Genomic DNA, 16,352 nt, shown 5'->3' with positions numbered 1-16,352 from the left:
AAAAAAAGCCAAAATCAATAACCAACTTCAAACCCTGAGAAACTAGAAAAGAAAAAGCAAACTAAATCTAACACAACCAGAAGGAAGGAAATATTGAAGATCAGAGTAGAGGTAAATGAAACAGAGAATAGAAACACAATAGAGAAAATCAGCAAAACCAAAAGTTGGCTCTTTGAAAACATCAACGAAATTGACAAACTCCTAGCTAGACTAACAAGAAAAAAAGACTCAGGTAACTATAATCTTTAGTGAGAGTAACAATATTACTACTGACTTTACAGAATTTAAAAGGATTGTAAGAGAATATTATGAGCAATTATATGGAAACTATGTAAACTAGATGAAATGGATAAATTCCTAGAAACAGAAACTACCCAAATTGACTCAACAAGAAATAGAAAATCTCAACAGATCTATAACAAGAAAAGAGATTGAAACAGTAATCAAAAAACTTCCTAACAAAGAAAAGCCCGGGACCAGATGGCTTCCCTGGTGAATTCTGCCAAACATTTCAAGAAGAATTTACACCAATTCTCCTTAAACTTTTCCAAAAAATAGAGGAGGAGGGAACTAACTCATTTTATGAGTTCAGTATTACCCTGATAGCAAAGCCATTTACAGATACCACAAAAAAAGAAAACTACATACCAGCATCCCTTATGAATGAATTAAAAAAAAAAAAAAAAATTTATGAATGAATATACATGCCAAAATCCTCAGCAGAGCAGTAACAAGCTGAATCCAACAGCATATTTAAAGATTATACGTTGGCAAGGATGCAGAGAAATTAGAACACTGGCACATTGCTGATAGGAATGTAAAATGGTGCAGCCTCTGTAGAAAATAGTTAAACATAAGTTTAAACATGGAATTACTATATGACCTAGTGATTCCACTCATAGGTATATACCCAAAATAATTGAAAGCAGCAATTCAAGCAGACACGTGTACACCAGTGTTCATTGAAGCATTATTCACAGTAGTCAAAAGGTGGAGACAAACCAATTATTGATAACAGATAAATGGATAAACAAGACGGATAAATGGATAAACAAAACAGGTAAATAGATAAACAAAACAGATGAATGAATAAACAAAATGTGAAATATACATACAATAGAGTATCATTCAGTTATAAAGAGAGATGAAGTGATTCATGCTACCATATGGATGACCTTGAAAACATTACGCGTAGTGAAATAATCAGACAACACATATCAGACACAAGAAGGGAACCCTTATGTAAACTGTGGACTTTATTTAATAATATATCAGTATTGGTTCACTACAGGATCACTTTGAGTCGGAACCGACTCAACAGCAAAAAAACAAAGACAAAAAAAGTTGTAACAAATGTACCACACTAATTCAAGATGTTAATAATAGGAGGAACTGTTCAAGTGAAAGAGAGTATGGGAACACCAGGGATGTAGCAAGCGGGGAAGAGAGAGAGGCACTTGTCTGCGGATGCAAGTCCAAGGGGGTGGAACGACATTCCAAGGCACCACAAATATGAAAGATGCCTGACTGAGGCAGCTGGAGAAGAGGGAAGATGTTTCTGCTAATTGTGGCCACTATAAATGTCTATTCATCTTGAAATTGGGGAGTGGGGTGGGGGTGCAACTTCAAGATTGCCCCTGGATGCTTGAATGTGGGGGGGCATAATTTAGAGATTGCCCCTGGGCACTCATTACCCTTACTATGTCCCTGGGGAACATTATGTTGTTTCTATATGATTTTTCTGTAAATCTAACATGCTCTAAAAATAAAGTGTATTATTAAAAAAAGAAGAATTACAAAGAAAATAATTATCCTGAATGCATTAATAAAACTATTAACCAAATGTGTGATATATTAAATATCCAGATAAGAAATTTCTCACACCCTGCTGTATATGGTGCAAATTTCATTTATTGATTCTTTTGGGGAAAAGTTGATCTTTTTTTTTTTTTTTAATTGTGGTTTAAGTGAAAGTTTAAAGGCCAAGTTAGCTTCTCATAAAAAAACTTTATACACACATTGTTATGGGACCCCAGTTGTTTCCCCTATAATGTGACAGAACACTCCTCCTTTCCAATCTCTTTCCCGTGTCCATTCAACCAGGTCCTGTCCCTTTATGCCTTCGCATCTCTCTTCCAGACAGGAGCTGCCCATTTAGTCTCATATATCTACTTGAGCTAAGAATAAGAAGCACACTCTTCACTAGTATTATTTAATGTCTTATAGTCCAGTCTAATCTTTGTCTGAAGAGTTGGCTTTGGGAATGGTTTTAGTTTTGGGCTAACAGAGTACGGTGACCATGTCTTCTGGGGTCCCTCCAGTCTCAGTCAGACCATTAAGTCTGGTGTTTTTACGAGAATTTGAGTTCTGCATCCCACTTTGCTCCCCCTCATTCAGGGACTGTTGTGTTTTATGTCAGAGTGGTCATTGGTGGTCGCTGGGCACCATCTAGTTCTGGCTCAGGCTGATGAAGTCCCTGGTTTGTAAGCCCCTTTCTGTCTTTTGGGCTCTTATTTTCCTTGTGTCTTTGGTGTTCTTCATTCTCCTGTGCTCCAGGTGGGTTGGGACCAATTGAAACATCTTAGATGACCACTTAATAGCTCTTAAGATCCCAGACACCACTCATCAAAGTGGGATGCAGAATATTTTCTTAATAAACTTTGTTATGCCAGTTAACGTACATGTCCCCTGAAACCATGGTCCCCAGACCCCTGCTCCTGCTACTCTGTCCCTCGAAGTGTTTGGTTGTATTCAGGAAACTTCATAGCTTTTGGTTTAGTCCAGTTGTGCTGACTTCCCCTATATTGTGTGTTGTCCTTCCCTTCACTGAAAATAATTCTTGTCTACTATCTAGTTCCCCCACATGTCTGTCAGTTTGTCATACTGTGGGGGCTTGCATGTTACTGTGATGCTGGCAGCTATGCCACTGGTATTCAGATACCAGCAGGGTCACCCATGGAGGACAGGTTTCAGCTGAGCTTCCAGACTAAGACAGACGAGGAAGAAGGACCTGGTGGCCTACTTCTGAAAAGCATCAGCCAGTGAAAACCTTATGAATAGCAGCGGAACATTGTCTGATACAGTGCTGGAAGATGAGCCCCCAGGTTGGAAGGCACTCAAAAGATGACTGAGGAAGAGCTGCCTCCTCAAAGTAGAGTCGACCTTAATGATGTTGATGGAGTAAAGCCTTCTGGACCTTCATTCGCTGATGTGGCATGACTCAAAATGAGAAGAAACAGCCGCAAACATTGATTAATAATCGGAACCTGGAATGTACAAAGTATGAATCTAGGAAAATTAGAAATTGTCAGAAATGAAATGGAAAGCATAAACATCGATAATCATAGGTGTTAGTGAACTGAAATGGACTGGTATTGGCCATTTTGAATCAGACAATCATATAGTCTACTATGCTGGGAATAATAACATGAAAAGGAATGGCATTGCATTCATCATCAAAAAGAACATTTCAAGATCTATGCTGAAGTACAATGCTTCAGGATAATATCCATATGCCTACAAGGAAGACCAGTTAATATGACTGTTATTCAAATTTACGCACCATCAACGGGGGCCAAAGATCAAGAAATAGAAGATTTTTATCAGCAGCTGCTGTCTGAAATTGATCAAACGTGGAGTCAAGGTGCATTGATAATTACTGGTGATTGGAACGTGAAAGTTGGAAACAAAGAAGAAGGATCAGTAGTTGGAAAATACGGCCTTGGTGATAGAAACAATGGTGGAGATAGAATGATAGAATTTTGCAAGACCTATGACTTCTTCATTGCAAATACCTTCTTTCACCAACATAAATGGCGACTCTACACATGGACCTCGCTAGATGAAACACACAGAAATCAAATTGACTACATCTGTGGAAAGAGACAATGGAAAAGCTCAATATCATCAGTCAGAACAAGGCCAGGGGCCGACTGTGGAACAGACCATCAATTGCTCCTAGGCAAGTTCAAGCTGAAACTGAAGGAAATCAGAGCAAGTCCACCAGAGCCAAAATATGACCTTGAGTATATCCCATCTGAATTTAGAGACCATCTGAAGAATGGATTTGATGCATTGAACACTGGTGACCGAAGACCAGACAAGTTGTGGAATGACATCAAGGACATCATACATGAAGAAAACAAGAGGTCCTTGAAAAGACAGGAAAGAAAAGACCAAGATGGATGTCAGAAGAGACTCTGAAACTTGCTCTCGAATGTCAAGCAGCTAAAGCAAAAGGAAGAATTGATGCAGTAAAAGAACTGAAGACTTCAAAGGGCATCTCGAGAAGACAAAAGTAAAGTATTATAATGACATGCGCAAAGAGCTGGAGATGGAAAACCAAAAGGGAATAACACGCTAGGTGTTACTCAAGCTGAAAGAACTGAAGAAAAAATTCAAGCCTCGAGTTGCAATAGTGAAGGATTCTATGGGGGAAAATATTAAATGACGCAGGAAGCATCAAAGGAAGATGGAAGGAATACATAGAGTCATTGTACCAAAAAGAATTAGTCAGTGTTCAGTCATTTCAAGAGGTGGCATATGATCAGGAACCAATGGTACCAAAGGAAGAAGTCCAAGCTGCTCTGAAGGCATTGGTGAAAAACAAGGCTCCAGGAATTGATGGAATATCAATTGAGATGTTTCAACAAACAGTTGCAGCACTGGAGGTGCTCACTCTGCTATGCCAAGAAATATGGAAGACAGTGTCCTGGCCAACTGACTGGAAGAGATCCATATTTATGCCTATTCCCAAGAAAGGTGATCCAGCCAAATGTGGAAATTATAGAGCAAATATCATTAATATCACAGGCAAACAAAATTTTGCTGAAGATCATTCAAAAATGGCTGCAGCAGTATATTGACAGGGAACTGCCAGCAATTCAGGCTGGTTTCAGAAGAGGACGTGGAACCAGCGATATCACTGCTGATGTCATATGGATCCTGGCTGAAAGCAGAGAATACCAGAAAGATGTTTACCTGTGTTTTATTGACTATGCAAAGGCATTCGGCTGTGTGGATCATAACAAACTGTGGATAACATTGCAAAGAATGGGAATTCCAGAACACTTAATTGTGCCCATGAGGAACCTTTACATAGATCAAGAAGCAGTTGTTCGGACAGAACAAGGGGATACTGATTGGTTTAAAGTCAGGAAAGGTGTGCGTCAGGGTTGTATTCTTTCACCATACCTATTCAACCTGTATGCTGAGCAAATAATCTGAGAAGCTGGACTGTATGAAGAAGAATGGGGCAACAGGATTGAAGGAAGACTTATTAACAACCTGTGTTATGCAGCTGACACAACCTTGCTTGCTGAAAGTGAAGAGGACTTGAAGCACTTACTAATGATGATCGAGGACCACAGCCTTCAGTATGGATTGCACCTCAACAGAAAAGAAAAATCATGATAACTGGGCCAATGAACAACATCATGATAAATGGAGAAAAGATTGAAGTTGGTAAGGATTACATTTTACTTGGATCCACAAGCAACAGCCACGGAAGGAGCAGTCAAGAAATCAGAAGACGCATTGCATTGGGCAAATCTGCTGCAAAGGACCTTTTTAAAGTGTTGAAGAGCAAAGATGTTACCTTGAAGACTAAGGTGCGCCTGACCCAAGCCATGGTATTTTCAGTTGCATCATATGCAGGTGAAAGCTGGACAATGAGTAAGGAAGACCGAAGAAGAATTGATGCCTTTGAATTGTGGTGTTGGCGAAGAACATGGAATATACCCTGGACTGCCATAAAAATGAACAAATCTGTCTTAGAAGAAGTACAACCAGAATGCTCCTTAGAAGCAAGGATGACAAGACTGCGTCTTACAAACTTTGAACATGTTGTCAGGAGGGATCAGTCCCTGGAGAAGGGTGTCATGCTTGGCAGAGTACAGGGTCTGTGGAAAAGAGGAAGACCCTCAACGAGGTGGATTGACACAGATTCTGCAACAATGAGCTCAAGCATAACAAGGATTGTGAGGATGGCTCAGAACCGGGCAGTGTTTTGTTTGGTTGTGCATAGGGTTGCTATGTCACAACTGACTCGACAGCACCTTACAACAGCAACACTATCTAGTTATCTCCCCACCATCATAACCGTCAAAGAATGTTTTCTTCTTCTGTTTTTAAACCTTCTCTTGAGTTTTTATAATAGTCATCTCATAATAATATTTGTCCTTTGTCATTGACTAATGAACAACATCACGATAAACAGAGAAAGGATTGAAGTTGTCAAGGATTACGTTTTACTTGGATCCACAATCAACAGCCATGGAAGCAGCAGTCAAGAAATCAAAAGACGCATTGCATTGGGTAAGGCTGCAAAGGACCTCTTTAAAGCATAATGGCTTCCAAATTCATCCATGTTATATTTCGAAGATTCATTGTTCTTTATCGTTGCATAGTATTCCGTTATGTAAATATACCTTAATTTGATTATCCATTCATCTGTTAATGGGTACCTAGGTTGTTACCATCTTTTTGCTATTGTGAACAGTGCTACAGTGAACATGGTATACATATATCTATTCATGTGACGGCTGTTATTTCTTTAGGATATATTTCAAGGAGTAATATTGCTGGACCGTATGGTTCTTCTATTTCTAGCTTTTTAAGGAAATGCCAGATTGATTTCCAAAGTTAGTGGTTGTACCATTTTACATTCGCACCACAGTGTGTAAGTTTTCCAGTCTCTCCACAGCCTTTCCAGCATGTATTAGTTTGTGTTTTTTGGATTAATGCTAGCCTTGTTGGGGTGACATGACATCTCATTGTAGTTTTGATTTGCATTTCTCTAATGGCTAATGATCTTGAGCATTTCCTCATGTATGTGTTAGCCGCTGGAATGTCTTCTTTGGTGAAGTGCCCATTCATATCCGTTGCCAATTTTTGAACTGGCTTATTTGTCTTTTCGTTGTTGAGGTTTTGCAGTATCTTGTAGATTTTAGAGATTAGATGTTGCTTGGATTTGTCATAGCCAATTTTTTTTTCCAGTCTTTACGTTGTCTTTTTACTCTTTTGGTGAAGCCTTTGGATGAGCATAAGTGCTTGATTTTTAGGAGCTCCCAGTTACGTAGTTTCTCTTCTGGTGTTTGTGCATTGTTAGTAATATTTTGCATACTGTTTATGCCGTGTATAAGGGGTCCTAGCGTTTTCCTGATTTTTTCTTCCATGATCTTTATCGTTTTAGATTTTGTATTTAGGTCTTTGATCCATTTGGAGTTAGTTTTTGTGCATGGTGTGAGGTATGGGCCTTGTTTCATTTTTTTTGCAGATGGATACCCAGTTACGTCAGCATCATTTGTTAAAGAGGCTGTCTTTTCCCCATTTAATGGACTTTGGGGCTTTGTCAGATATCAGCTGCTCATTGTTATTGTTGTTAGGTACCACTGAGTTGGTCGCAACTCATAGTGACCCTGTGCACAACAGAATGAAACACTGCCTGGTCCTGTGCCATCCTTACGATCGTTGTTATGCCTGAGCCCATTGTTGCAGCCACTGTGTGAAATTCGCAGTTCTGTTCCATTGGTCTATGTATCTGTTGTTGCACCAGTACCGGGTTGTTTTGACTACCGTGGCAGGATAATAGGTTCTAAAATAGGGTAGTGTGAGGCCTCCCACTTTGTTCTTTTTCAGTAAAGTTTTACTTATCCGGGGCCTTTTCCCTTTCCATATGAAGTTGGTGATTTGTTTCTCCATCACATTAAAAGATGCCATTGGAATTTGGATTGGGGTTGCATTTTATCTGTAGATCCCTTTGGGTAGAAAAGAGATTTTCACAATGCTGACTCTTTCTATCCATGAGCAAGGTAATGTTTTTCCATTCATGTAGGTCTCTTTTGGTTTCTTGTGGTAGTGTCTTGTAGTTTTCTTTGTATGGGTCTTTTACATCTCTGGTTGGATTTATTCCTAAGTATTTTATCTTCTTGGGGGCTATTGTAAATGGTATTGATTTGGTGAAGCTCTCTTTGTTGGTGTAAAGAAATCCAACTGATTTTTGTATGTTTATCTTGTATCCTGGCACTTTGCTGAAATCTTCTATTATTTCCTGTAGTTTTTTGTGGATTCTGTGGGGTTTTGTGTGTATAAGATGATACCATCTGCAAATAGAGATACTTTTACTTCTCCCTTACATTTGGATGCCCTTTATTTCTTTTTCTAGCCTAATTGCCCTGGCTAGAACCTCCAGCACAATGCTGAATAAGAATGGTGATAAAAGGCATTCTTGTCAGGTTCCTGTTGTGAAGGGGAATACACTCAGACTGCATTTAGGATGATGTTGGCTGTTTTTGTATAAATACCCTGTATTATGTTGCATTTTCCTTCCGTTCCTGTTTTGCTGAGAGTTTTTATCATGAATGGGTGTTGGACTTTGTCAAATGTCATTTCTGTACCAATTGATAAGATCATGTGGTTCTTGTCTTTTGTTTTATTTATATGATGGATTACACTGATTGTTTTTCTAATGTCGAACCATCCCTGCATTCCTGGTATGAATCCCACTTGGTCATGGTGAATTATTTTTTTGATATGTTATTGAATTCTATTGTCTAGAATTTTGTTGAGGATTTTTGCGTCTGTGTTCATGAGAGATACTGGTCTGCAATTTTCTTTTTTTGTGTTGTCTTTACCTGATTTTGCTATCGGGGATATGCTGGCTTCATAGAATGAGTTTGGGAGTATTCTACCCTTTTCTATGCTCTGAAATATCTTTAAGTAGTAGTGGTGTTAACTCGTCTCCGAAAGTTTGGTAGAACCCTCCAGTGAAGCTGTCAGGGCCAGGGTTTTTTTTTGTTGTTGGGGGATTTTTAATTATGTTTTCAGTCTCTTGTTATAGGTTTGTGTTAGTTTATGTAGGTAGTGTGTTTCTAGAAATGTGTCCATTTTATCTAGGTTTTCAAATTTGTTAGAGTACGATTTTTCGTAGTAATCTGATACTATTCTTTTAATTTCGGTTGGATCTATTGGGATATCGCCCATCTCATTTCTTATTCAGGTTATTTGGTTCCTCTCCTGTTTTTCTTTTGTCAGTTTGGCCAGTGGTTTATCAATTTTGGTGGTCTTTTCAAAGAACCAACTTTTGGTCTTGTTAACTCTTTGAGTTTTTTTTCTATCTCCTATTTTATTTAATTTTGCTCTAATTTTTATCGTTTGCTTTCTTCTGGTGCCCGAGGGTTTCTTTTGCTGCTCTCTTTGTATTTGTTTGAGTTGTATGGTTATTGCTTTGATTTTAGCCCTTCTTTTTGAATGTTTGCATTTTTTGTTATAAATTGACCCCTGAGCACTATTTTGCTGTGTCCCAAAGGTTCTGGTAGGATGTGTTTTCATTCTAATTTGATTCTGTGAACTTCTTTATTCCTTCTTAATTTCTGTAACCCAGTAGATTTTGAGCAAGGTGTTGGTCAGTTTCCGTATGTTTGATTTTTTTTCCTCACTTTTTCTGTTATTGATTTCTACTTTTGTGGTTTTGTGGTCTGAGAAGATGCTTTGTAATATTGCAGTGCTTTGGATTCTGTTAAGGTTTGCTTTATGGTCTAATATGTGGTCTACTCTGGAGAATGTTCCATGTGCATTGGAAAAGAAAGTATACTTGGCTGCTGTTGGATGGAGTGTTCTGTACATGTCTCTGAAGTCAAGTTGGCTCGGATTGTGGCATTTAGATCTTCCGTGTTTTTATTGAGCATCTTTCTGGATGTTCTGTCCTTCATGAAAATGCTGTGTTGAAGTCTCCTACTATTATTGTGGAGCTGTCTGTCTCTCTTTTCAATGCTGTTAGAGTATGTTTTATGTATTTTGGAGCCCTGTTGTTGAGTGTGTAAATATTTATTATTTTTATGTCCTTCTGGTGTATTGACCGTTTAGTCGTTATATAGTGTCCTTCTTTATCCTTTGTGGTGGCTTTTACTTTGAAGTGTTTTGTCAGATATTAATATTGCTACTCCTGCTCTTTTGTGATTGTTGTTTGCTTGCTATATTTTTTCCACCCTTTGAGTTTTTGTTTGTGTCTGTAAGTCTACAGTGTGTCTTTTGTAGGCAGCATGTATACGGATCATGTTTTTTTTTTATCCATTCTGCCACTCTCTGTCTATTGGTGCATTTAGTCCATTTATATTCAACATAATTATGAGTTTAGTGCTGTCATTTTGATGTCTTTTGTTGTTTTGGTTTACAGTTTCTTTGTTCCGCTTAATTTTCTGTGCTAAGTTGTTTTTCTTTTCATCCTTTCGTTATTGTTGATTTTGTATTTGCTGAGTTTTTTTTTTTTTTTCATATTTCTTATTTTGATGTGTAGAATTGTTAGTTTCCTTTGTGGTTACCTTAATATTTATTGTAGTCTTCTAAGCTTAAACCAATCTTTTATTTCTTTATATTGCCTTGACTTCCTCTTCATATGAAAGATCTATTACTACATTTTTTAGTCTCTCTTTTTTGTTTTAATGTTGTCATCTTTTACATAATTACATCTCTGTTTCCCTATTTTCAGTATTTTAGCTTCGATTTATTTTTGCAACTTTCCTTTCTGTGTTGATATCTGGTTGCTTTGTCCTGTGTTCTAGTCTTGGGTTGTTATTTGATGTTATTGATTCTCTAACCAGAGAACTCCCTTTGTTAGTTCTTGTAATTTGATTTGGTTTTTGCAAATTCCCTAAACTTCTGTTTATCTATCATATTTGAGAAACAGTTTTGCTAGGTGTATAATTCTTGGCTAGCAGCTTTATTCCTTCAAGTTTTTATATATGTCATCTCATTTTCTTCTTGCTTGCGTGGTTTCTTCTTAGTAGTCTGAGCTTAGTCTTATTGACTGTCCATTGTAGATGACTTTTCGTTTACCCCTATCCGCTCTTAAAATTCTCTTTATCTTTGGTTTTGGCAAATTTGATTATGTCTTGGTGACTTTCTTTTGGAATCTACCTTCTGTGGGGTTCGATGAGCATTTTGGATAGCTATCTTCTTTCACGATATCAGGGAAGTTTTCTGCCATCAAATCTTCAACAGTTCTCTCTGTATTTTCTGTTATTCTCCCTGGTCTGGTACTCAAGTTGCTCATATGTTATTCTTCTTGATAGAGTCCCACATAATTCTTAGGCTTTCTTCATTTTTTTAAATTCTTTTATCTGATTTTTCCTCAAATAAGTTGGTGTCAAGTGCTTTATCATCAGTCTCACTAATTGTGACTTCCGTTGCTTCAATTCTGCTCCTGTGACTTTCTGTTGAGTTGTCTAATTCTATAATTCTATTGCTGTGTCTGCCCTGAGGTTAGGAGAACTGGCAGATTATTTTTTTGTTAACTCGTTCCCTTTCCGAGGCTGGGAGAATGGCACAGGGCCCATGACGGGTCATGCTTCTGGCCCAGGGGACGTGGCAATCTCTGAAGCTGTCTCAGGATCTGGTGCAGAGCAGGGAGGGCTCAGGTAAATGGGGGAGAGGTTTTCCCCAAAGGGGTATTTTTTCATCCATGTGGTAGGTTAGATGCACATACTTATCTTTTGCTGATTGAGCGCCACTTTTCCCTGGTTCTGGAGGCGTGAGTAGACTCTCCACCACTTGGTCTCTCCCAGTGTGGAAAACGTGTCCTGAGTACCACTGCTTGTCTCACTATGCACAGCCAATCTGGCCTGTAGACTGCTGGCCTGTTCCCACTGGGTCAGGTCTGACAACACCTTACTGCTTCTGAATTCTCTCCTTCCCCCTGCTGCTCAGTCCGATTCTTCAACTTTGGCTTTGATGTTCAGGGCTCCTAGATTGTCATATATAATAGATTCACTTCTTTTTTCTGGTCTTTGTTGTAAGAGGGACCACTGGAAACATCTGACTACTGCGCCATCTTGGCGCCTGATGTTTGTATTAAAAAAAATTACTAAAAATTGAGTTTCAGACCATTTTCTTGTATTTAACCTTTCATCTTTAGAGGCACTAAACAGAATTATTTTCTTCTTTTTAGTGCTTTTGTGCCATTGAGTGTTCCCAATAACAAAAACTCTACAGAATGGGAAAAAGTGAAGTTCCTGTTTGAAGAACTTGGAAGTAGTCGTAAGTATTCTTTAAAAACAACAACATCCATAGTAATGTAAATTTTCATGATCCTTAGAAGTTTTTGAGAAGTTGCCAATTTTATGAATGTAACCCTACAGTTCTTCTAACTTGTGACTGAAAGTTTAATAAACAAATTAAGAGCTTTGTGTTTTTAATGCTCACTTCTAGCCGTCTAGCTGCTACGTAGTCTCTTGACTTTTCCATAAAGTTCCTGTGTTGAAAATAAAATATCTTTTTCTCAAAGTATTTTGGTAGTAAAGATCTTATAATTTCTGTGTAGTCTTTAGTTCATTTTGGGTAACATAAACTGATATGTTAAAGAAATGTGCTAGTTATACTATACTTTTATACAAATAACACTTATCTTTTACATTTGTTTTCCAACCACTCCCTTCCTCGTATTTTTGTAAACACACTATGCTATTTGTTTACAGCAACATGTAATAAAAAATTGGCATAGCCGAGCTTACGAAAATAGCTACCTAAAGGAGGGATCAGTTGGCAGAAGGTGCTTGTTATTTCTGTAAACTTATGGTATTGGTTTTAATTTTTAAAAAATAAGAGATAACCATCTATTGCTGTTTGAGATTAAGTTATATTTTAAGAGGAATATAAATTATAAATTACGGACATTTTATGTGAATTAAATAATATGCTATTATAAATTTACCTTACCAAACATTTTAGAATTGAAGTCTTCCCAGATGTTTTCCTTAACTTAGTGAATGTGACCTAGGTTTTTAGAGGAAAAAAAAAAGGGGGCAGATTCAGGGGGATAGATTTAAAAAAAGAGCTTAATTATGTCTTAGTTATTTAGTGCTGTTATAACAGAAATACCACAAGTGGATGGCTTTAACAAACAGAAATTTTTTTTCTCAGTTTAGAAGGCTAGAAATTCAAATTCAGGGTTCTGGCTCTAGGAGAAGGCTTTCTTTCTTTTTGGTCTCTGGGGGAAGGTCCTCATCTCTTCAACTTATTTTCTGGTTCCTTGGAGCTCTCCATGTGGCTTGGCATCTATCTTCCTCCATCTTGGTTTACTTAATCTGTTCCTTTTATATCTTTTAAGAGATCAACTGAAGACATGTCCTACACTAATCCTGCCTCATCAACATAATAAAGACATCCCATTCCCAAATAAGTTATAGCCACAGGCATAGAGGTTAGGCGTTACAACACATATTTAGGGGGGACACAATTCATAACCCATTGAAAAAACACTTTTGGCATTAGAAACTGTATCAGATAAGAATTGTGCACCATTAACTCTAAATTTCATGTTCTTTTGAACATAGTAATTTTAATTTCAAAGAAACCTACAGTACTTTAGAAACATTATGCTAAAAATTTAATTGCTTTTGTGTGTATTTGTTCTATTAGGTACTGTACACATACTTTGATCAGCACTTCTTTCTGTTTACCCAGATATAATATTAAATGATGATTAAATTAAGTCTTGGGAGTCTTTGCTGTATAAATTCTTAATTTTCTTGCTTTCCACTTAAGATTTCATCTTATAAATTGCAGTCCATAAATATCTTGCTGATACCAGCAAGAATAAGGATAGCAGGCCTGCCATCTACTAATACTGAATTGTCAGGATTTATGCACCTGATCCTATTACTGAGAAATAAATTGCTTCTCTTCTTACAGTTAACTCTTGAGTCTTTTGAGTAACTAGCTACTCTTCTACCCTAAATGTTATTTTGAAAGTGAGATTAGTGTTTGAGTATTAGTATAACTTCAATAAACGATTAGGTAAGTAGCATTAGTCTAATTTGTGTAATTTAACTTTCTTAACTCCTATTATCTCAAATTTTAAACACTATATCATGGTATATAGTACACTTTGCTTCTAACTCTCTCAGCTCAGCTTTTTTTTTTTAATTTGAAAATGTTCACCCAACTATTCTTAATTTCTAATCTTATTTTCCCTTACCCCACTTTCCTGCATCTTTCAGGCATCAAGGATAGTTAATCTATCTTAAAGATACAGTTTACTTCAATAACATGCATAGATCTTAAGTATGTATTTTGAGTTTTGAATATGTATATGTTCAGTGTAACCCATACTGAAATCAAGGTATAGAACATACCCATTACTCCAGAAATTTCCCCAGGGTGCATTTCCAGTCGATACCTTCTTGTGTGAGAGCAGCCACTGTTATGACTTCTGTCATTTAGATTAGTTTTATTTTCAATATCATGAATTGAATCATGATTTTTTTTTTTTTGTATGTGTCTGGGCTTCCTTCATTAAAGAATATTTTAAAATTCACATATATTAAGCGTATTAGTAGTTAGTTCCTCTGTATTGCAGCATAGTAGTTTATCTCATAATATAACACAGTTTGCTTGGAAGCAGCCTTTTGCTGAATAATAGGATGTATTTGTTATATCATAAAGATGTATGAGCTCAGATCACAGACCCTACCAGACCAGGAGAACTTATCATCAGTGTCTTCAGCACATGCTTATCTAGCCATCCTTTACCCTAATGGCAGTAACTTAATGATCAGTTGTGACATTTTTGGTTCCATGTTAATGCTATGCTTTAACTTAATGTCTAAATAGATGATTTGGACTATAGTAATATTAACTTTTCTGATTGTCCAAGCATGTTAACATAATGTGGGCAGTCCCTGAATTACAAATGAGTTCTGTTCCTAAGTCTGTCTTTCAGTCAGATTTGTACATAAGATGGAACAGTTAGGTATGGTTCATAGCTAACATTAGTTAGTCGAATGTTTGGCTTAGTACATAGTGTATAGTGTACCTTCCTATGCATAAAAAACGTTAAACACTTCCAGATACACTAAAACATCTTTAACATAATAATACAGTAATAATAATAATGTTTTGGTTTGTGTCACAAAGTAGTGCCTATTTGTTACTATGAACCATTGTGAGTACATGAAACTTTTAATACAACAGGCTTTATGGGGGTTGGTTTGTAACCACGGGTTGTATGTAAGTCATACGTTTAGAATACAGGGACTGCCTCCACTCTTATTAATTCTAGAATTCATATTCTTTTCACATTTTTACCTTTCTAATTTGAGGATGTATTTTGTAAGTGATATAGCCTTAAATGGAGCCCTGGTGGCTCAGTTGTTAAGAGCTCGGCTGCTAACCGAAAGGTCAGCAGTTTGATTCTACTAGCCGTTCCTTGGAAACCCTATAGGGCAGTTCTACTCTGTCCTACAGGGTCTCTATGTGTCAACAGCAATGGGTTTGGGTTTTTTTGTTTTTGTAACATTAAATTGCCGCCAGCCAGATGGCAGTCCTGTCCTAGTTGTGTGAACACCTTTAGTGATACTTCTTAAAAGATCGGGGTAAGTAATAGCATCAGAATGTCTTTGATTTGATAAAATATAATATTAAATAGTTTTTGAAAAATTAAAGCTTAAAAATTTGCCTTGCATAATGTGCAAATTGGCTAATAATATGCTTTCTTCATATGTTATGTAAAACTGAGACATAGTTTTTAATAATCTAATATTAATGTTAATCATGAAAATGTTAATGTCAAATTAAGCAGAGCTTTATATTTGGTCCCAAGGAATGTGCATTCAAACTGGATCAGTACAGGTTCAATATGATCTCTATCAAAATTAGAAAAATTAGTATTGCTCTCATTTATGAATATTCAAGTTTATATGGTATTTCATTGCATCAACTGATATATTTATTTGAAAGGATTCACCCTTGTTCCTCATTCATCTGCCTGCCTTTAATTTCCTAAATCTAGCTTGTTAACATGATTTTATGGTATTGTTTGAATCTATTTTCTGTTTATTTTTCTGCCATGCAGACAGGCTAGCCCATTTCAAGTTAATAAGTAACATAGACTCTTCAATTAAGTTTTAGGCTATATATTAAAAACTTATTTAAACATTAAGAGTAAAGAAACTTGAAGTATCAACGATGAGCAGAGAGGGGCGAAAGCGTCAGAATCAGCTTTCGCCTGTAAAGTTATTTCTTTCAAGGTACTGCCACTGAAAAAGATCAGGATATCTTTTTATCACCTTTTGAGCATTTGATATTTTCCTAATCTCTTTTTTAGACCCAATAATTAGGCAGTAATTTTCCTCTTAATTTTAAGAGGAGAAGGAAAGAAAATCTTAATGTGAAAGATGTTTTACAAATCAATTTGTGAAGAAACCTTTAAATCTCTTTACTTGGAGTTAGCTCTCCAAGGAAGTGGTAATAATACTGGTCTTTATTTCTTCAGAACGTATAGGCAATTTTTTTATGCTGACTTAATGAATACAAACATTTGAGAAGTATATAGATATATATGCATATAAACACATATT

At 36.7% G+C, this 16,352-nt stretch overlaps 1 protein-coding gene across 1 annotated transcript in view; it reads left to right on the top strand.

Moving 5' to 3' along the window:
- LMBRD1 (LMBR1 domain containing 1) overlaps positions 1–16,352 on the top strand; it is a 184,860-nt gene that overhangs the window by 65,239 nt on the left and 103,269 nt on the right. Inside the window, exon 6 of the mRNA XM_049895099.1 lies at positions 11,945–12,033. Coding sequence (XP_049751056.1) covers positions 11,945–12,033 — 89 coding nt within the window. The remainder of the gene's footprint in view (positions 1–11,944; positions 12,034–16,352) is intronic.

This window comes from Elephas maximus, chromosome 1 (assembly GCF_024166365.1).
Source record: "Elephas maximus indicus isolate mEleMax1 chromosome 1, mEleMax1 primary haplotype, whole genome shotgun sequence".
Classification (NCBI taxonomy): domain Eukaryota; kingdom Metazoa; phylum Chordata; class Mammalia; order Proboscidea; family Elephantidae; genus Elephas; species Elephas maximus.
This window is presented reverse-complemented; position numbering and strand designations above follow the sequence as displayed.